Source organism: Curcuma longa, unplaced genomic scaffold, assembly GCF_044706935.1.
Source record: "Curcuma longa cultivar G26 ecotype Majalengka, Jawa Barat unplaced genomic scaffold, ITB_CL_G26_1.1 contig_19166, whole genome shotgun sequence".
Classification (NCBI taxonomy): Eukaryota; Viridiplantae; Streptophyta; class Magnoliopsida; order Zingiberales; family Zingiberaceae; genus Curcuma; species Curcuma longa.
In genome coordinates, this window is record NW_027431018.1 from 64,280 (window position 1) to 87,381 (window position 23,102).

At 35.3% G+C, this 23,102-nt stretch overlaps 1 protein-coding gene and 1 pseudogene across 1 annotated transcript in view; one reads left to right on the top strand and one right to left on the bottom strand.

Annotated features, from left to right (window-relative positions):
- LOC141817043 (uncharacterized) overlaps positions 1-23,102 on the bottom strand; it is a gene marked incomplete at its 5' end in the record, with an annotated part of 84,008 nt that overhangs the window by 42,225 nt on the left and 18,681 nt on the right. The window contains 3 exon segments of the mRNA XM_074704740.1: positions 9,714-9,821; positions 9,913-9,960; positions 17,664-17,813. Coding sequence (XP_074560841.1) covers positions 9,714-9,821; positions 9,913-9,960; positions 17,664-17,813 — 306 coding nt within the window.
- LOC141817042 (uncharacterized) lies at positions 12,795-13,684 on the top strand (annotated as a pseudogene).

Here is a 23,102-nt window from a genome sequence, read left to right on the forward strand (position 1 = left end):
GTAAATGAGATGTCCAAATGATTGAACTCTTGTTAGATGAAAAGTCCAAGTAGATCTTGGCAAATAAGAAGTTTCGGAGAAGTAAACTCTTTACAAAAGTATAAGTGGATATTGACAAATGAAAAATCTCAAAGGAGTAAACTCCTGACAAAAGCAGTCCAAGTGGATTTTAGCAGACAAGAAGTCTTTAGGAGTGAACTCCTACCATATAGAAGTTCAAGAGGATCTTGGCAAATAAGAAATCTCGAAAGAGTAAATTCTAACCAAGATAAGTCCAAGTGGATCTTAACATATGACAAGTTCTAGAGGAGTGAACCTTTGGCACATGAAAAGTTCAAGCGGACCTTAGCAAACGAGAAGCCTCAAAAGAATGAACTCCTAGTAGATAAGAAAATCCGGAGGTGGAACTCTTGATAGGTTGGACAGATAAGTTGGAAAAATGTCGAAAGTCATCTACTTGTCTGAAGGGGTGTTGGCTTAAGTGACCCAAATCCAATAGGACTAGAAGGCAATAACTCCAAGGATGAAGGCCTATTGAGGTCTCAAGGGAAGGAGCATGTTCAACACATAGACATGTGAGATGAGAGAAATGAGAGAAATATAATTTTTGACATTTTGATTAGAAGTTTTCTAGTTAGGCACAAACTCATGTAGAGCATGAGTGTTCTGGGTCAAAGTCGATGATTTAGTTTTAGGGCGAGAAAGTTACTAGTATCATAGTTGATTGATTAGCTAAGTTGATGTTGTAGTTAAATGTTGACTTGTTGCTCAAGAAGTTTTTTATTCTAACTTGGGTTAACTGCAAGGCAAATTAGTTAACTAAAATTATTTGAGTCGACTAATGCTATAAACATCAACTAATGGCATAGTCGTCTAAGATTTAGTCACGAAGTTGTCCGGTAGAGTCAAGTTCGACTAAAGACGCCATCGTGCCGAAAGCTAATCAAATGGAGTCAAGTGGAAGATGTTTGAGCCAACAAATAGCACAATAGTCGACTAATAATTGATTGGAATCGAGTGATTATGAAATGGTCAAAGAGCAGTTGACTAATTGGGACAATTGAGTTGATTAATCATCTATATAGCCTCACCATATAAATAGCGATTAAAGCCACTTCGAAAAAAAGACATCTAATCACATCCATTACTCATTTTATATGCTTATTGATATCATTCTATTATTCAGCAATATTACAAAAAACCAAACAAAGAGTTACCTAGGTTAAGTTAATTTTCTTTCATTTTGTAGTTTCTCTCTTGCATTTCATTTTAAATCTTGCACAAGAGAAGGAAACATTTAGAGTAGTAGTTCCAAGAAGCGACTTGCCTAACGAGCTATAAACCATGGAGTAGGAGCTTAGAAGTACTGAACCACATAAAATATTAACCTTATATCTTTAGTTTGCATCAGTTTTGATATTTGAACTATTAACAAATTTATGTAAGGCCTTGCATTTGTAAAAGCAGGAAAAAATATATTTTAATTTACAAGCTATAAGTATTCACCTCCCCTCTAGATTCACGATGTGCACCTATTCAACCCCCTCCCCTCTACTCTAATCCTAACAATGGTATCTTTAAATAAGTGAAGATTGTACAACTAAAAAAGATCCTTATTTCTTTAACTACTTGTTCATCAGTCTAAGAATAATTAAAATAGATAAACGCTTATATCTACCTAATGACATTGATATTTAATAGCATTTAAATATCTCATATACTAATTGATTAATAATCATATACTAATGCACCATTAATCCTGTTGCAGTAAGTTTTTACAAAGCCTATGTCATGTTTAGTTACTCCAGGCCTTGTGTAAATTTTTCTATTAATAATAATGCAAGTGTTTTTCCCATTACTATGTCGGTCCCAAGTCCAAATGAAAAAGGTTGAGGGTTGCATTCCGTGGTGAGCCAACATCAAATACAAACAATTATTCTATGAATGAATATATCAAACTATTATACTAGATTTTTCCTTAGAAGGAAAACGTTGTGGGGTCCGATTGTAATGTCTCATCAAGAAGCACTAAATGTCCATAAGAACATGAGTATAGTGTTAAATATGTAAAAGTGCTCACATCATATGTTCAATAAGAACAAATATTATAAAAATATTGATCGTCTTAAATTTCAAATATTAAACAATGATCACTATAAAATAATGGAGGAAGTAAATACGATGATTAAGAGAAAGAATTAGTATTTTAAGTGTACAAGAAACAAAATGGGTAGGAGAGAAGACAAATGATAAAGAACTCGAATTTTAAATTATAATATATACGTACGAGTAAAATAAGAAATGTAGTAGATATTATTGTAGATAATTTGTAAAAGATGAAATAATAAGAACAACTAGAAAGAGGGAAAGGATTATAACTCTCAAAATTGTGATGATGAAAAAAACCATTAATGTAATTAACATATTTACACCTCAAAAAGAATTAAAAAAAAGATACTAAATATAGATTTTAGAAAGATCTAGATGAGGTCGTATAAAAAATTTCATTAAATGAAATGATTTTAATAAGTGTTCTAAGTAGGAGTACAAAATGAGGCATATTATAAGGTACATGAAGGTTGTGGTTTTAGAATAAGAAATAAAAAAATAAATATATATTGGATTTTGCCATAGCATATGAACTTATAATATCTAAAACGTTTATTAAGAAAACAAAACAAAACTTGATTACGTTTAAAACATGAAAAATAAGTCATAAATTAACTTTCTTACAATTAGGAAGAAGGATAAAAAGATTTACAAAGATAGTTAGATTATCCCCAGTGAAAACTTAATTGTCCAACATACGTTAGTAGTGTTGGATATGCAATTCAAGCATAGTATCAATAGAAGAAAAATGTACATAGCTCCTAGAATTAAGTGGTAAAAATTAAAAGATGAAAAACAAAGCCTATTTAATGAGACGGTAGGAGTACAATATTAAGATAAATACATGACAACTTGAATATGATATAGGATAAAATGACATTAAAGTTGAAAATGATAGCCAAAAGTATACTTGGTGAGTTAAAAGCATGTGCACCACCAAGTAAAGAATAATGATAGTGGAAAAAAGTAAAAAAAAAGTGATGAAAAAAACAAATACCTTTTAAGTTATTATATACTTGCATAAAAAAAGTATGTAGCATTCAAGAAAGATGCTAAGAAAATGGTAAGTGAAGTTAAGAATAAAACCTTTGAATGTTTGTATTGACAACTGGATATAAAGGAGAAAGGGGCATCTATAGAATAGCTAAAATGAGAAAAAGGAAGAAAAGAGATCTTATTTAAATAAAATGTATTAAAAACGAATATAATAGCGTACTAATAAATGATGAGGAAATAAAAATGCGATGAAATAGACAAGGTTTAAAATATTGAATCGTGTCGAAATTTCGGCCCTAAACTGGAATTATACAATTTTAGTACTATATCATATTGTGTCAATATAGTTTTGATATTTTTTAAATATAAAATATATTAATTAAAAATAAAAAAGTTAATCTAAATATTTAAAAATAAATTTTTTTAAAAAATAATAAGATAATTTTATGAGGCTTTAATTAAGTCTATTTAAATTATCTCAACTATAGCTAGGAGTTGATTAAAAATATTAACCTATGTTATTATTAAAACTCAAGTTAAAAAAAAAAAAACCTGATCCATAGTTCCTGTTCCACACGACCGGGGCACGCATGGCCCGCGCGATATCTCCAAAGGCGTCTCCGGACCTATGCGACACATCCGGATAACGTCCCCAGTCGGAACTGCTGGTGCCGGTGCCAGTGTCGAAGGAAATTATGAATGAGTTCCGAAGGAAATTATATGAAGAATTCGAGTAAAAAAAGATGTTAGCATAGCGTATATTAAAATATTTAAGGATATAAATGAGGATGTAATGACAAAAGTAAAGACTTCAAAAAGATTAACCAATATATTTCCTATAAAAATAAAATTATGTAAAGGATCAGCTCTAAATCTTTATCTTTTTATACTAATGGATGAACTCAATAGACACATATAAGATACGTTACCATGGTGCATGTTATTTGCAAATAATATTGTTTTAGTAATGAGACATGTGAAGGAGTAACTGCTAAACTCGAATCTTGATAGAAAACACTGGAAGTAAAAGGCTTTGGTTTAGTAAAGGAAAGAAAGAATATATAGAATTTAACTTTAGCAATTTTAGACATAATAATTGTTAAGATAAGAGATGGCTGAGAGCTTTTTAAATATTTAGGATTATTTTTACAAAAGGATAGAGGGGTTGAGAGATGTCTTACATAAAATATAAGTAAGCTGATTGAAATGAAAGAGAGCATCCAGTGTTCTTTGGATCGTAAAATACCTTTAAAATTTAAAGGAAAATTCTGTAAAACGATGATTAAACCTGCTATGTTATATAGAGTTGAATGTTGGACTATGACTTAAATACACAAGTAGAAGATAAGAATTATAAAGATAACAAGATTAAAATGAATGTGCAAACATACGAGGATTGACAAGAAAAAAAAATGAGAACATTAGAGAGAATCAAGATTGCACCTATTGAAGGAAAACTTAGGGAGACGTTGAAGATTGTATGGACATGTACTTATACGACTGATAAATACTCTAGTTAAACGATGTGAAATTATGACAAATACGTATATTAAATGAGTAAGATGAAGATCAAAGAAGACTTGATTAGAAACGATAAAATAGGATAAAATTTATTTAAATATAGATGATGATATAATAGTGGATTGAGCCCAATGACGTAGAAGGATGCATATAGCCAACCCTAGCTAGTGGGATAAAACTTGATTGTTATTGTTGTATAGATGATAATATAATAGGGATAGAGTCTAATAGCATAGAAAGATCCATATAAATAACCTCATGAAGTGGAATAAAGCTTGGTTGTTATTATTGTTATACTATACAGATCCTCCTTTATCATCTTCTGTCTTATGTTGACGAGTTGCTTGGTAAAGATTATTTATTTTACCTTCAATCTTCATATTTTATTCATCTTATGATATATTTATTACATGATATAACATGAGATTACCCATTGAATAACTCTTTCAATATCTCCCCTATTGAAATCTATGTAAAACATTTACTCTCTTGTGACATCTTCTACCTATTTGTATTAAATAACTAAAATTTTGTTTCCTCCAATCATTTTTCCTCTCTAAGAATAAATGTTGAAATATTAATTTGATTTGTCATCAAGAACACTAGTATCGTTCTCCTTGGTTGCAACTATAAACAAACATTAGTAATGATCTTTCTTACAATATCACCTTAAGCTTCACTCTAATAGATACCTAAACTTAATCTCCTCTATGGCATACTTAGGGTTCGTTTGGTTGGGGGTCATCCGTGATTACCTTAGTTATGTGATTACCAAGTAATCACATAACCAAGGTTATAGGGAATAAAGCATAACCTAATGTTGTTTGGTTTAATCCTAGGTAATAAGATAAAACCTTATTTGTTTGAAGGTTTTGATACATTACTTACTTTAACATTTACTATATTATCCCTAGTTCAATTATAATCATTTTTTACAATTAAATTCATTTGATATTTAATTTTTTTTAATTAAATTAAATTATTATTTATAATATTAATAATATAATATATAATATAAATTTTAAAGTTTTAAATTATCTTAAGAAAGACTCTAACAAATCAGGATAAGTATTTGAGCAAAATCGAATCAACCGAATTGAATAAATCGAAAACCGATTAGAAATTAAAAATGCCAATTAAAAATTTACATTTCAAACTAGGAATACATGAAAATAGAAATTGCCTGTGGCAAAATATTACTTGACATATGCTACTCTTTGGGTGGAAAGCATGTCGTCGACGGAAATAGCTAATTTATTTCTTAATTAATTGTAGTTCAAAATTTTATTTGTTTATAGGATTCAAGGGTTTGTCTGTTTGGCCCCTTCATCACTGACATTGAGTTGGTTGTTGTTCATATACACAATGAATGCTTGCTGGCAGAAAGCAGCTGGCTTGTTGAATTCATTCATTTTGAAACTCAATGACATCCATATTCTACTAAGTGCAACCCTTCGCGGCTAGAGGTACCACGAGTCGTGCCAGCCGAGTCAAGCTGAGGACTAACACGGGTCTGGAAAACCATCTAGGCCGAGCACGACATGAACAACTGGCCGAGACGAAAACCATAGTTTTTTCGGGTATGGGTTCGGGTTCGGGTATGGGTTCGGGTTCGGGGCATACTATCCCCATCCCCGAACCCGCCCCGATTCTTTAAAAAACACTTGTTGTTTCGGGTCGGGGTTCGGGTTCGCGGATGAATTTGTGGTCTCCAATGATCTTGAGGCTTGTTTCACAAAACACTTGTTGTTGTTTCCTGAGAATCTTGGGGGCCGACCCACGGGTTCGGGGATGGGGTCGGGGATGGGGGCGGGGATGTCCGGGGGCGGGGATATATTGCCACCCTTAGCCGAGACCACCAAACTACACCCACATTGATTCCAGCCTGCACATTAGGTAGTTTGTCACAAAAATAATCAATCAGCTTATTTCTTGCTTGATGAACTATTATTGACTTCTCAACTAGGAAATAGAGAAAATCTTTCTCATGTGTGGTGTGTTTGAGTTTGAGGAACAACTCTTGACACAGTGAGATATTATATCAACTACAACTTTTGACAATGTATCCTGGAAATATGTATTTAAACATCTCCATTCAAAGTAAGCATTAACTCACTGATTTCTTCACCTTCTCATTGATCGATCACATGTGCAAACAGGCAAACTTTCTATGTGCAAACAGGCAAACTTTCTCATTGATCGATCACAATAGCAGGAAGATACAAAACTTCAACCACACTATTCGAATAAATTCGATACAAAAAACAAACAGGCAAACTTTCTATGTACAATTGCGTGAAATACTAGTCCTGAAGAACACTTTAGAATTCTCAGACACCTTGTCTTGCTAATGTTTTCCAGAAGATGCTCCAGTTGACAGAGATGCACTTTCAAGCTTTCATTCCAGCAGCAGGACAATGGAGTTGGGCAAATCCAAGCAAAATTATCTATTTTGGTAAGGAAAATACTCAATTCCTTCATCACCTGGAGCTGTTCTTCCTGTACGTTCGGATCGGCAACCACCCAACCACTTGAGCCCTAGAATTTCACCGAACATCTACCTGTCAACAAAAGAATAAAAAAAATCACCAAAATATATATAAAGTTCGCATTTTCTTTATCTCAATGGCCAAAACTTACTTGGCCGTCGAGCCAGATCCGCCATTTCGACAGCTGGAGTCGTCGCCCGCAGCGTCATCCTCCGACAGCGACCTTTTGCTACCCCTTGTAGCCGGCGCATCAGATCCCAGTAAACCGAGGAGCAGCTCGGTATGCTCGACGTAGCTCTCCATGTCAACTGGCTCCTTCTATTCTAAAGCAGGAAGCACCGATTCGAACGCAGAAGATATTTCTGAAGACAGGTAATCAGCATAGGAATTGTAAAATCCCGCTTGCTCATAGTGATTCCTGCGGAAGCTAGTTTCTAGGCTGATCGTCTCAGGCGGAGAAAAGCAGTAGGAGAATCCAAGCTGCAGGGTTTCGCTGCTTCGAATCGCCGCCGCCACTGTTAGAGAAGGGAGCAAGCGGAAGCGGACGGGAGAGGGCTTCGCTCGCGATTAGGGACGGGAGAGGGTTTCGCTCGCGATAGGGGACGGGAGAGGAGGGTTTCGCTCGCGATCAAGGACGGGAGAGGAGGGTTTCGCTATTTCGCTCGCGGAGATTAAGCGGACAGGTTCGAGGGGTAATTTTGTAAAGAAAATTACCTTAACCCCGAAATCAAGAAAAACCTAAGTTTTCCTTGATTTTCCAATTCCGGGTTGAATGCCCTCTTTTGCTGACGTATGCTGGCATGTCGGGAATGAAGCATTACTTGGGAATCGCCAATTACCTAAACCAAACAAGCTTATGAATGATAACTTTAGATGGATAACCAAGGTAATCATAAATTACCCCCAACCAAACGCACCCTTAAAGTTATATCAGACTTCACTCCGGCACTCTTGATATCTTCTCATCTAGGCCATAAGAGTAAATATTGAAACCCAAACCATTCAAATCAAAGTATTTTAACTTTTTCTCGACAAGCTTTTACAAGTTCTAGTCATCTTTGCAAACTTCACAAGTAAATGGTATCTTGAGTTAAGAAGATTATACTCATAAGAATATGATATTTTGAAGATCTCATCCTAAGTATCACCAAAATCTCTAGGCCTTAGCACCAATATTGGTCTTACTTATCTAGTGGATTCTCTTAATCTTGTTTCCTAATGTGAAACCTTTTAGTAAAAAGTTGGAGACCACTTATACAATCAGGCTTGAAGGGTAGTATAACAGTTAGCTGCTACGACATAGATTTAATCCCACATGGGCTAATATGTCATTTGCTAGTCATATATCTCTATGAGTGTAATTATCTTTTGATCAGAATTAGATCAATTTCATCTATCTCAACTATAGGTAACTATGCGAAAGAAGAATGAATTTTGTAGAGAAGAACATCATCGGAAGATCCATTTAACCTGGTTCAGTATTATTTGAATCAGCTTCCTTCCTCTTCCACTTTCCTCTCATAATCATTACATTGTCCATGCCTAATTTACAATATCAAGTCCATTCAACAGGCAATTACAGTAACCACTATACACTCTCCTATGTTCTTGTGCACATAAGAGGGGGCAGAGGAAGGGAGAAGGAAAAGAAGAAGAGAGGATAGAAGGGAAAAAAGAAAAGGAAGAATATAAGGAGGGCAAGAAAAGGAGAAGAGGAAGAAGAAGTGGGGGAAAGGAGCAAAGAAGAGGGAGGAGGAAGAAGAATGGAGAGGAGCAGGAAGGAGGGAGAAAGTGAGAAAATATTAACAGAAAATATTTTCAATTAAAAATATGGCGGGGTAATTATTTTTTGAAGTCCTGATTAAAAAAGAAATATTTATGAACCCAAAAGCAAGTTAAATATATTGACAGTTTATGTGTTGATTAGGCAATTTACGCTATTGAACTACTAATATCTATTGTTATAAAACAGGCTATTATTAAAATATGATATTATTCTCTAGTAGTTGTATATGAATATAGGGCCTTGAAACACTTTAGCAAGCACCTAGGGCCTCCAGCAATATGTGAACTTGTTCCTTGGAGCATTGTCCAGCTATAACATCACTAATAAAACCAAAAAATGAGGGCGAAATTGGGCTGTGGAAAGAAGGGCTCAATTTGGTATGATGACCATAAATTCTTCACCATTTCACCATGATGTTCAAGCATGATTTCTGAACATACAGGGAATACAATCTATAAATTGTAACTTCTATACCAAACTGATCCTGCATATGTTATCATTGCTAATGAAAAGACTTGAATTTTTTTTCTTCCATCATCCTTGAAATTCTTATTGTAGCAACATACTATTGTGCTACCGTTTCCTCTTTAGGATCATCTTTCAATCATAAATAATTGTGATGTAGAGGAGCATGGGCGGAACAAAAAAAAAAGGCTGGCATGCAACTAATCTTTATTTGCAAAACTGGATTTCTTCATAGAAAGATTGAACAAAATATGAAAATGATATAGACAAAATTCAACCAAAGATCTAAATGTAAAAGAAGCTAATATATTCAAAAATAATTTGAATGCCATTGGAGAAAAGCTTACATAGAGGCAAATGTGCAAGTCAGATGTAACTTTTCCGACAATGTCATCCTCAACAAAATGTGAAAGTATACAAATCATCTGCCAAGCTCGGACCTTTCTCCTATGAACCTGAGAAGACACCGAGAAATTTTTGAAACAAGATACATTACCTACTAATATATAACATGTCAAAAAAGAGCTAGAAAATGAGAACACGCACACCACTATACTTCTTGTAAAGTTCTTTTGCAAGATCATTCTCATTGACCTGTAGAGAATACAAGGTAATACTACCTTCAAACATGAACCAGAAAACAAAAAGCATTTGATTACCAGGAAACATCCAATCAAAGATAGCAGATGAAACATATTATATACAAGTATCATGAGAAATACCTCAGTAATTACTAACAAACATTTATCCATTATGGTACACCTTTCATACAAGGTAAGTCAAGAGCAATTAAATTTTTTGCCAACGAGAAAAAAAGGTATAGTAATATTAACAGTGCAGGGGAGATACTTCAAAATTAATTTAAAACTCAACAATAGACTTACATGCCTATGTAAATCCTTGTAATTACTTGGGAAAATGTTTGCACACATAGCCTGGTTTCAAGTGACAATCTGTATTATTCATCACAATTAAAATGTATCATTTCAGCTGCTGATCCCTACTGATACTGTCTTAGCACAGGTAAATGTCACCACATCATCTGTGCATACATAATTTTAGTGGGTGTTGACCAAGAAAATGCTTATCTCAACTAATATGAGGACAATGCTTACCTCCATAGGCTTTTTTAAAAGATGTACTAAAATAAGACAGCAATGTCCCAAGGATATGTTTGCCTCAGTCATGGTGTCATTGCAGAAGTGAACAAGATCCTAGGACTCTTTAAACTAAAGTCTTCTACACCTTTAGATGGGTGGCTTTTATGGTTTTTGAGGAAGTGGCTAAGGGAAAAGTGTGGCACTATACTTCTAGAAGGAAAATGTGAAGCTTTTAAGGGTTATCTCATTAGGGTTTTACCCCAAATAATTGGTATCTAAAAAGGACAGCAGGGTGTAAGAGTCAAATTCATTAATCTTTGTAGCAATTTTAATGTTTGATATAAACTGTACCATCAACTGCCATTAACTTTTTTACTTAGCTATTATAGCTTGACTCCTAAATCATGATTGAAAATGTAGCTCGCCCTTGTAATATCATGTTAGTTTAGGAGGTGTTCACATATGTGGATTAGAAAATGCTAGAGGACTTTGATTAGGAAAATTGACAGAGAGAATTCCATCTTATTTACTCTTAGTTACTTGATCTTGTTTGGTTTAACCATTGACACTTTTTATACTTCTTCTGCACGTGCATCATGCTCAGTATTTGCTTATGCTTAAATATTCATATTATATTATGCTTAATGTTGCCTTATAAAATTGCTTAATCACATGTTGTTATAGCTTAATATTATCGCTTTCATAAACGGCATGCTAACTGGGACACTAAAATGATTGTATTCTATAGTTATAAAGTCTTTAATAAACTTAATGGAACAACTAAAATGATAGTACATATGATGATCTAATGCATACTAAATAAGTTAGTGAAACAAATAAAATGAATGCTTAAATAGAACCAATCTAGCTTGATGGTTGCAACCCACAGCATTAAATTACTGCTAAACACACTAGATTTGTAGCTTATGAATGTGAAGGCTGCTATGCTTTGGCAACTATATGTATGTTAAGCATACACAATGTACTCTTAATTCCTTCCAAGCACAAGGTATAAAACTTTTCCCCACAAGTTCATACACTCAGCTTCTTTACAGATTGTCATGAGAAGCAAGGGTAGATATGTCTTTTTCTCTTATGATCTTAGGGTTATGTTGGCTATATAAACCCTGTACATGTTTTCTTTGATGTTAAGATAGTTTTAACATGGTATCAGAGCCAAGTTATCTAAAATCCTAATTTTTTTCTCTCCTCTGCTACGCCACCACCCTCTTCCGTCTGTTCCTCACGCTTCGCTGTTGGGTATCCCCTTTTTTTTCCCCTTTGTCTCTCTTCGTTCAGCGCCGCAGAGGGACACTGGAGCCCGAAGACGCCGAAGCCAAAGACAAAGCCGACAAGGAGGATCACGATCAGTAAAAGGAAGCGAAGAAGCAATAAGCGGATGTCCAGTTCGCCATCGTCGTCTCCGTCGCTTCGTTCCGCTTCCTTCTTTAGCCCCCTCGGCTTTCTCCCGCTCCGGTAGAGGCTCCGACGAACTCCAAGGCTTCGACGAGCTACTCATCCCCAACGGTGGTGTTGCTGCCGGTAATCCCACCATCGTCGAGTTCCAACTTCAAGACCATCGCTCCTTCCTGAACGATCCTGCCACCAGCAACTCACTCAGTTATTCCTGCGCCGACCCTCTCTGGATCTTTCGCAACTCTCTTTGCCCGATCGAAACCGAATTCCGATTGGTCGGAATCTGTCCCGCTTCGGCGCGGAGATTCGTGGCCAATCTTCGTCGTCTTTCTTTTCTTATTCGATTTTTTTGTTTTAGGAAATAGGGTTTGAAATTTGAAGACCCTTCTGCCTAAAAAAAAAAAAAAAAAAAACTTTGTTGGCCCGAGCCTCTCCTCTGCTTGGAACTTTGTAACCACAACTTTATTTTATGACGGACACCTCTGGAGAAACTTCTGATATTTCTGCAGATCCCATGACTTCTTCTGGACAGGTACAACCGTTTTTCACGATGTCAGAAACTATAGGATCCGATCTTCAAATAACCTCAAAGAAATTAATAGAGACAAATTATGCATCTTGGGCAGTTGCTGTTGAACTTTATGCTGAAGGTCATAATAAACTTGATGTTCTTCATGGTACTAAAGTGAAACCAGATGAAAATGACCCAAACTTTCGTATTTGGAAGCGTGATAATATTCAGTTGATGACTTGAATACTCAATTCCATCAGTTCTGGCATCAAACAGGTCATTCTTCATACAAAACAGCTTTTGACATGTAGAAGACACTAGAGCAAATGTACGGACACAAGCATGACATGCTACGTACTTATCAGCTAAGTAGTCAAATCTTTAAACTTGTCCAAGGTTCTATGTCTGTCACCAATTATTTTGCTACTCTAAAGGGGTTGTGGGATGAGTTTGACTATTACAGGATGGAAAATTGGATTTCCACTGATGATCACCAGAGATATCTAAAGCTTCTGGAGAAGGACAGAATTATTAAGTTTCTAGATGGGCTTAATGCATAGTTTGAGAGTTTAAAAGGACAAATTCTTAGTCTTGATCCTACTCCCTCTCTAGAACAAGTTTACTACAAAGTTCTCAGTGAGGAGAGTAGGAAAAGGACCATGAGCAACAAGGATATTTCTGCTACCAGCACTCCAATTGGGGAGACTTCTGCTCTTGTCAGTTCTGTAAACAGGTTCAAGCCTGGGGGAACTAGAGGAAAAGGTGATAAATTTTGTCGGCACTGTAAGAGGACTAATCATGATTCAGATTTTTGTTGGGAGAAATATCCAAAGAAAAAACCTGACAAATTCAAACACAGTGACAAGAAGGCCCCTAGTCGTGGGAATGTTGTCGTCAAGAAATTAATGGAGGAGGAGACTGGTGGTTCCTCTGTGTCCTCTCCTGTTAGGTTGTCCTCTACTGACATTGTCAATCTTCAGCACCTTCTCTCACGGCTTCAGGCTTCATCTTCTGCCTCTACCACTCCATCTTAAGCACACACAGGTATAAAGGGCTTGGGATTGAGTGTTGCTGATTCGAGTTCTTATAGCCCCTGGATCATTGACTCAGAAGCTACGAATCATATGACAAACGTTGCTAACTCCTTTATTTCCTACTCTTTGTCCTCTGGGCAAGATAAAGTGACCATGGCAGATGGAACCAAAGCCACTGTTGCTGGCAAAGGTTCCATACAATTGGCAGATCATTTTATCCTATCCTCTGCCCTTCATGTCCCTTCTATTTCTCTTAATTTACTTTCTGTTAGCAGCATTACAAAACAACTTCATTGCTCAGTAACCTTTTTTTCTGATCATTGTGTCTTCCAGGATCTCGAGACCAAGCAAACGATTGGGAATGGTCGTGAAGTAGGAGGTCTTTATTACTATCAGCTTGGAACAACATCTGCTCTGAAATCTACAGCACAGTGTTTGGAGAATAAGCATCAAGAAATCCTCTTATGGCATTCCCGGTTGGGACATTTATCTTTTCAGTCTTTGAAAGTCTTATTTCCTAGTCTTTTCTCTTCAATTTCTTTTGAGTCACTTCCATGTGAAGTCTGTCAGTTATCAAAACATTGTAGAACTTAATTTTCTGAGTCCATAAAGAAAAGTTCTTCTCCATTTGATCTTGTTCATTCTGATATGTGGGGGCCCTCTCCTGTGACTTCTTTGGATGGCTATCGATATTTTCTCTCTTTTATTGATGATTACACCTACTGTACATCGCTTTATTTGATGAAAAGCAGGGAAGAAGTTCCTCGACTCATTCAAACTTTTTGTCGAATGGTAGAAACTCAATTTCATACAAGAGTAAAGACTTTACGTTCTGATAATGCCCGTGAGTACTTTGCTCAGTCTCTAAATACTTTCCTTGAGGATTCAGGAATTCTTCATGAGTCATCCTATCCCTACACAACACAACAGAATGGAGTGGTTGAAAGAAAGAATCGTCATATCCTTGAAACAGCCCGTGCACTATTATTTCAACGCCACTTACCCAAATATTTCTGGGCTGATGTTGTCCTTGCCGCTGCCTATATCATCAATAGATTGTCATCCAAAGGTCTCGGGTATCGGTGTCCTCTCACTATTCTTCGGCTTGGCACCACGTTTTTGGCTCTCTGCTTTATTCATGTTCTTAGTCCCAAGTCCTCCAAACTTGATCCTCGTTTTATACGGGGAATTTTTCTAGGATATTCCACTTGCCAGAAAGGCTACAAGTACTTTGATTCTATTACTAGAACGAGATATATCTTGAAGGATGTTACCTTTTTTGAGTCTGAGTTTTATTATTCTCTTCAACCTCATCCTCAGGGGGAGAATATTACCTCTTCTATGTCTCCTTATGTACCTCGAGTGGTCCCATCTCCTACCTCTTCTGTGTCTCCTTGTATACCTCAAGTGGTCTCATCTCCTATTCTACTGGATGCCATGGAAAATACATCACTGGGCTCGCAGTCTTCACAAGAAATTATCACTTACAAGCGACGAAGACACAAGCAAGGACCTACTACTGATCGGCTAGCCGAATCAGATGCTCTGGCTCCGGATCCCTTGGAGCAGTCATTAAATATGAATGAGCTGAACCTTCCTATTGCTGTTAGGAAGGGAGTCAGGTCATGTACTCAACATCCTATCTCCAATCACGTTTCTTACTCTCGTTTGTCTTCTTCATATCATGCCTTTGTTTCACAGTTATCAAACCATGCTATACCTTCTTCTTACTATGAAGCTGTAGAGGATGCTAGGTGGCTGGAAGCAATGAATGAAGAGATAGAGACTCTTAACAGGAATGGTACTTGAGAATTAGTTAATCCTTCAAAGGGGAAGAACTTGGTTGGTTCTAAATGGGTCTATGCTATCAAGTATAATTCAGAGGGTGAAGTGGTCAGATAGAAAGCCAAACTTGTTGCCAAGGGATTCACTCAAACATATGGGGTGGATTACATGGAGACTTTTGCTCCAGTTGCAAAACTGAATTCGGTCAGAGTAATTCTTTCTCTTGCTGCTCAATATGATTGACCTCTATTTCAGCTAGATGTTAAAAATGTCTTTTTGAATGGTGACCTTCATGAAGAAGTCTACATGTTACCACCTCCTGGAATCAAAACAAAAGGAAAAATTTACAGGCTAAAAAAAGCTTTGTATGGGCTTAAACAATCTCCCAGAGCATGGTTTGATAGGTTTTGCAAAGCCATGATATTGTTTGGCTTTAAACAAGGAAATGCTAATCATACACTTTTTGTTAAAAAGAAAGAGGACAGAACTACCATTCTCTTGGTTTATGTTGATGACATGATAGTTACAGGTGATGACGAAGCTGAAATTCAGGCTCTCAAGTCCAAGTTAACATCAGAATTTGAAATTAAAGATCTTAGACTATTGAGGTACTTCCTTGGTATTGAAGTTGCTCGGTCTCAAGAAGGAATTTATATGTGTCAGAGAAAGTATGTGTTGGATTTACTCAAGGAGACAGGGAAGTTGGGTTGTCGACCAGCATCTACTCCTATAGAAGTAAATCATGATCTTACTAGTTCTAATGGAGAAGATCTTGCAAGTCTAGAAAAAGGAAACGTATCAAAGGTTGGTTGAAAAATTACTATATTTGTCTATGACTAGGCCTGACATCACCTATACTGTTAGTATGGTGAGCCAGTACATGCATGCTCCTAAAACTGTCCATATGAAGGTTGTTGACAGGATTTTAAGATACTGGAAGTCATGTCCCGAAAAGGCTTACTATTCAAAGGAGGTGGTAATCTGAAAGTGGAATGTTATTCTGATGCAGATTGAACTGGTTCTCGAGATGATAAAAGGTCCACTTCTGGTTATTGCACTTTTTTGGGAGGAAACCTGGTAACTTGGAGAAGTAAGAAATAAAATGTTTGTGCACGATCCAGTGCTGAAGCAGAATATCGAGTCATAGCACATGGTCTTGCAGAAATATTGTGGTTGTGTTTTTTGTTGAAAGACATGGGATTAAAAGCAGAATTACCCCTCAGGCTATATTGTGACAACAAGGCTGCAATCAATATTGCAAATAATCCAGTACAACATGATCGGACTAAACACATCGAGATTGATCGCCACTTTATTCGGGAGAGACTTGATTCCGGAGAGCTATGTTTGTCTTATGTCAAATCTGAGGATCAACTTGTTGATATGTTTACGAAGGCTATACCCCAAGCTATGTTTAATTCTGTTCTTAGCAAGTTGAACATGTTTGATATATATGTTCAACTTGAGGGGGAGTGTTGTGAGAAGTAGGGGTAGACATGTCTTTTTCTCTTATGATCTTAGGGTTATGTTGGCTATATAAACCCTGTACATGTTTTCTTTGATGTTAAGATAGTTTTAACACAGATAAAGCTAATTATAATGATAAAATATGGTACATCTCATTCATAGTGTAAGTTGTATATATTTATACTTTGCTATGCCTGTTGCTGCTTGCCAACCTTCCATGGTACATACATTTTGTTGAATCCCTACCAACTAGTATAGTTGATTTTGACTTAGCAAGGTTGAAGAAATTATCATTCCTTGTTGCAGGTGTCATGCCATGCCTATTGTTCTGGAGACTGATTGTGCATGCTAGTTAGCAGGTATAATCATTACCCAGGATGGTTATCATAGTGCTATCAAAATTTTTATTGAATTGACATTTTAATTGCTGGAGGTAAGTAAATTAAGTGGAATGGTATTTATTAATAGATTTGAGTTGATCTCAACATGATCTGAAAGTGCGAGTGTCAATATGACGCAATGAAACTGAACCATTTAGAACGTAGACAAAATTCTGGCAAAGATGCTTTAAAAACCTTGATGCATAGTAAAGATATAGTTGTGTACATGGATTGTGTTCGTGACACAAATATTAAATGTATGATTTTATATACCTCTTGCAAAAATAATAAAACAACATCATGAAAAATGTGCAAACTCTTTTTGACACTACTTAACGAACCACCTAGTTACCTGCACCTTATAAGTACACTAGTGGTATCCAAAAGAATTGAACAAGAATATTTGAAACTCACAAAAGAGAAGGATCTAGATAGAAAAACAAGATGCACTTTCATTTTGTCCATTCTGCTGCATTACTAGAGAAATGCACTTGTTTATATAATTAAAGCATTATCAAATTGCACATACATGTATCCTACATACAATATCATATGGCTCGATAGAATCAAGATAATTAGTAGTTTTTAATATAATAATCTGTACCACAGAGTCGAGCATCTCCAATAGAAAAAATTTTCCACTTGAAATTGCATCATTCTTTTCCCTGCCCCTATCCTCTAAAGTAAAATTTGCAAGCTTGTAGAAGAGAGCAGCAACAGAAGCACGAGCATACATCTCAGTATTAATAAACACCTGAACAGTGCAAAATCATCAAATTGGACGTGAAACTATTGTATAGAGAAATCAGGATTATTATTCAATAAAGAATCAATGTCTATTTCATTCTAAGTTGTGTGCATGTGTACCTGCAAGGGACATGTTAAAGAAATTATTAAAAAAACAGCATGAGAATGCAAAAGATGGAAAATTCATTTCATCCAAGAATGTTATATTCTGAATAGTTTTACTGATTCATCTTGCTTTAGGAATTTAAAGAATGTCAAATTAAGGCAGAACATAAGATGTTAAGGGCTGATTTGTTGTTAATTACTTAATTGGACCAAATTTGGGTCTAATTGGTCTAATTATAATTTTTGTGGAGTCTCCTTATGTGGAATTCGCCTCGAATTTGCTAGGGTTTAAATTGAACTCAAATTAGATTTAAAACAGGTGCGTTTGGGTTGAATCAAATCCAAACCAATTAAATTTGAGCTGAACCAGTCTGCTTGTAAATTTATGTAACTGGCTGGGTTCAGTGATAAAATATGGCTTCTTCCTGATTTTTATGGATTCCAAGTGATTTTCATTCCCATTCACAAGTCCCTGTCCTTTATTACGATTCTCTGCTCCCTCCCTAGATAAGCCAAAAAAATGGCCTCCCCTTGCATTGTTTGTCTGCAAGCTATTCACCTGCCTCCACCCACTTGTGCATGAGTAGTGTTTCTTGCTCCCTCTCATTTTGACAAGTGCAACCATGCAACCTTCTCCGGTTTTCTCACTGAGAACCAATGCAACACCTCTTCAGGCCAACAGCAATGGTGTCTCTGAGTGATGACCAGCGGCCATGAAATCCAGAGCCTCCCCCTTCATCAGCAAGCTGCACATGAACAGAATAACAATCTCTTCTTCCTCCATCGACTGCGGGCAACAAGCAGCCTCGACCTCAGGTCCAGGCCTTGTCTTCTTATTTACACTTGACCCATGGGGATCTCATGTTTATGAGTCGACAGGATTCATTTTCTCTTTATTGTTAAGGACACATAAAGACTCTTCTATGTTTATGAATATGGCAAACCTTTGGCAAGATTGCTCAGCTACTACAATGAGAGAACGCTGAGCATCAACTTTCACTCATCGCTTGATATATGTATCTTTTTATTTTCAATGTTTTGGAGGATTTAACTGGGTGGAATTAGATTGAACTTTGAGCCTGCAAGAATGTTCTTAGGATTCAGTTTGGGCTTGATTTGCATCAAATATGTACTCAAATTCAAGATTTAAAAACTCGTGTTGGTGTAATCGTGCCTCAAATGGTCCATTGTGACCTTGAATTTTAATATTTGAGCAAAGGGTTTAAGTTAGGCCTTCCCTATTTGATATGTGTTTGAATGTGAAGGAACTTGTAAGAACACACATGGAGCTTGAAGAGTTTATGACTCGACAAGGTCAAGCAATGGATGTTGGCTTGGAGTGGCCAAGGTGGCACGCTCAGTGACATGAAGGTTCGTTGAGATCGGAGAAGGATGGTATGGGGCATCTAAAGAGCCACAAGACATGGAGCACTAAGGAAATATTGGAGCAGATTTGGAGCAATGACCTAGAACGGCCACGTTAGCAACTCGACGGCTTGAGGTTCGAATGATCGGTGAAGATTGCATGACGCAAACTGAGGGACCATCGGACAAGGAGCATCAAAGCATCAAAGACGACAATCGATGGAGGCGAACTTTGTAGTGACTAGGTGAGGGGTTGTATGTGAAGGAATTGAGAGTTGGTGCACATACAAGGGACTAAATAACCTGACGGGAGATAGCCAAGGGGCGAAGTCAAACTACGATGGTATATCTTTGGTGAGTTGTGAATGTTAAGTGACCTATATCTATAGGGAAAAGAGTAGAATTAAACATAGGCGAACTCTCCAATTAAGTGATATTGGAGATCAACCTATTGGTGGTTGGGAAACACAATACCCAGAAGTGCTTTGGGATTTTTGGTTTGAGCAATCAACTGATGATGAATATCAATTAACTAGTGGAGAACTCAATTAAGGTAGTGAACTAGATACAAGGAGTCATCGAACAAAATAATTTTATTCGTGACTAAGTAAATTAATGGCATCAGTCGATTGTTGTTAAGTTACTAGTTGATCGATTGTTAAAATGGAAAGTAGAAAGGAGTTATTATTGTGTAACAACGATTGGATAGTGATGGAGCAATCGATCAATGGTGCAAGGGATATAAGACAACAAGAGATGTTAGAGGATTGAAGGTTCTAAAAGAAGAGCTCATTGGAAGCATCAAGTATAGAGAATAAAAAGGTTGGTTAGATCTTGTTAGATCATCTCCCGTGTACTAAAGCTTTCATCATAATTCCTTTGAGATCTTATAATTGTAAGAGGTTTCTCCACATCTGGTAGTTGACCGAGAAAAAGAAAGTAGTGATGCTTTCTAGAAGTAATCCACTAACAGATCATAGGTCATGAAGTTGCAGCTAAAGGGTTACAAACCATGTTAAGCAAATGTATTAACGATTTGTTAAGTGAGATTGCTTAACTGTTTTAATTTCCATTGCATTAATTATTTTGTGACCTTGCTATCGAGAGCAAGAGTAGTTAGAATCACATTTGCTAGTTGGCGATTACTATTCAACCCCTATAGCTCGGTCATCCAGTCCAAACCTCTTGAATCGTGTCGGAGTTTTGGGTCCTCAACTAAAATGATACGATTTCAATATCAAATTATGTCCTACTAGTATAATCTGAATACTTAATTAATATATGTAATTTTTAATTAACTTTTTATTATAATTATTTATTGTTAATAATTAATTATATTGAAAGCCTAAGCCAAAGAAGCATTCATTGTTCATGATGTAATTTTATTTCAAATGAACTGAGATTTTTATAAGTTAATATAACTATATTTGAAATTAATTTATGAGTATTTCATTATAACATCAAAAATCACTTTATATTTATATTTTAATTCATAAAGCCTAAATAAAATATCTATTGGTTGCAATGAAATAATTTAAAATTTTATTATTTAATTGTAATTTGATTTTGTTTCTTCCACCTAAAGTGGACGAAAAATAAAAAATTCAAAATTTTTAAAATTTTAGGATCTAAAACATTATATTTTAGGTTTCATCTAATTTTAAATATTGTATTTAAATTTATTTAATTTAATAAGTATGAAATTTCTAAAAATTAAACATATGAAACTGATTTCAACTTGAATTAATTAAATTTGCAATTTTCGTAATTCAGATTCTTTTAATAACATCACATCCAAAATTGAAAATAGATTTTTATAAAAATAAGTAAATTTATTTGATGAGTTCACAATACTAATAAAATGAATTTAAAATTATGGGGGAAATATATGAATTTTTTAAATTTAATCAAACTCAAGTTATCCGTTGAAGACCAAATAAGAGGTATAAGAAGACATAAATGAGGACAAGAAGTCAGGCATAAATTTTGTCATATTCAAATTTTTTGTATTTTAAATTATTTTTAGAAAATTTTAGATAACCAAATAAGTTAAATTAAATTCATAATTGAGTGGAAATTAGTTTAAGTTAAATAATACTAACATATGTAAACTTAGTCAACCACTTACTCGGTCAGCAGTTAATGTGGCCCAGAGACAAACAGTGATAAAGATCAAATCTTGAAATTTATTCAAGTTGGTCGACTGAAGTAGCAAACCTCGTCAACCATTTGCTTTGAATAGCAACACTTATCCAATTTAATCGGCCAGTGCAAGGTGGTCGACAATATAACTATGTCACCAAGCGATCCAAATAAAGTGGTGCATGTGGCAGCCGCTTTAGTCAACCAAGATGTAAAAAGTGGTTGACTAGATGTGTTGGTTGACTAGAATACTAAAGTTAGTCGATAACTATTGTTGCGAATAATGATTGAATCTCTAGGTTTGGATGACCTGATTGGACAAGTTGATTGACCAACTCTTAACAAACAACACCTATAAATAGAGGCAGATGTTCCTCAACTAAAACTTTATTATCAATCAAGCTATCAACTAACAAGCAAATTTTTATCGTAGAATTCAAACTTCAGAAGTAGAATAAGTTTTAAATGGGATACAAAATGGAAAAGCAGTTAGACCAAATAATATTCTGTAGATGTATGGGAGTACCTAGGGAAATAAGGTATTAAATGGCTTACAAAGTTATTTAACCAAATATTGAAAAATCAAAAATATCCGATCAGTGGAGAGTAAGTACTCTAGTTCCCTTATATAAGAATAAAGGTGATGTACAAAATTCTACAAACTATAAGGGTATTAAATTAATAAATCATACCATAAAATTTTGAGAAAGAGTAATAAAAAAACTAACAAAGGAGACTATAGTGACTGAAAATCAATTTGGATTTACACTTGGAAGGTCGAAAATAGAAACTATACATCTTCTCAGGTAACTAATTAAAAAGTATCGAAAACAGAAGCGAGACTTACATATGGTATTCATTGACCTAAAAAATAGTTATAATAGAGTTCCAAGGAAAATTATATGGAGAATTCTCGAAAAAAGATGTATTAGCACAACGTATATTGAACTAATTAAGGATATGTATGAAGATATAATGATAACGGTGAAAACTTTAGGCGGATTAACCGAAGAGTTTTCCATAAAAATAGGATTATATCAAGGATCAACTCTAAGTCTCTATCTTTTTACGCTAATCATAGACGAACTCACTAGACACATCTAAGTACTGCGGTGCATGTTGTTTGCAGATAATCTTGTTTTGGTAGAAGAAAGTAAATGCTAAACTCGAATCTTAATGGAAAATACTAGAAGTGAAAGGTTTTAGCTTTAGTAGAATAAAGACATAATATAAAAAGTTTAGTAATAGTAAACGTAATGAGACAATTGTTAAGACAGGAAATGGCGAGTTGTCTGTACTGAGAATTTTAAGTACTTAGGATCAAATTTTTCAAAAGTATAGAGGGATTGAGAAAGATATCTTACATAGAATACAAGCGAGATTGTTAAAATGGAGGAGAACGTCAGGTGTTATGTGTGATCATCAAGTACCTCTAAAATTTAAATGAAAGTTTTATAAAACGACAATTAGAACTGTTATGTTACAAGAAACTGAATATTTGGTTATGACTAAAGCACAAGAGCAGAAGATGAAAATTGCAGAGATGACGATTTTAAGGTGGATGTGCGAACATAAAAAAATGAATAAAATAAAAATGAAAATATTAAAAAGAAAGTTTGGGGTGAACCTGTTGAGAAAAAACTCAGGAGATGACCAATAAATGTTCCAGTTAAACGATGTGAAA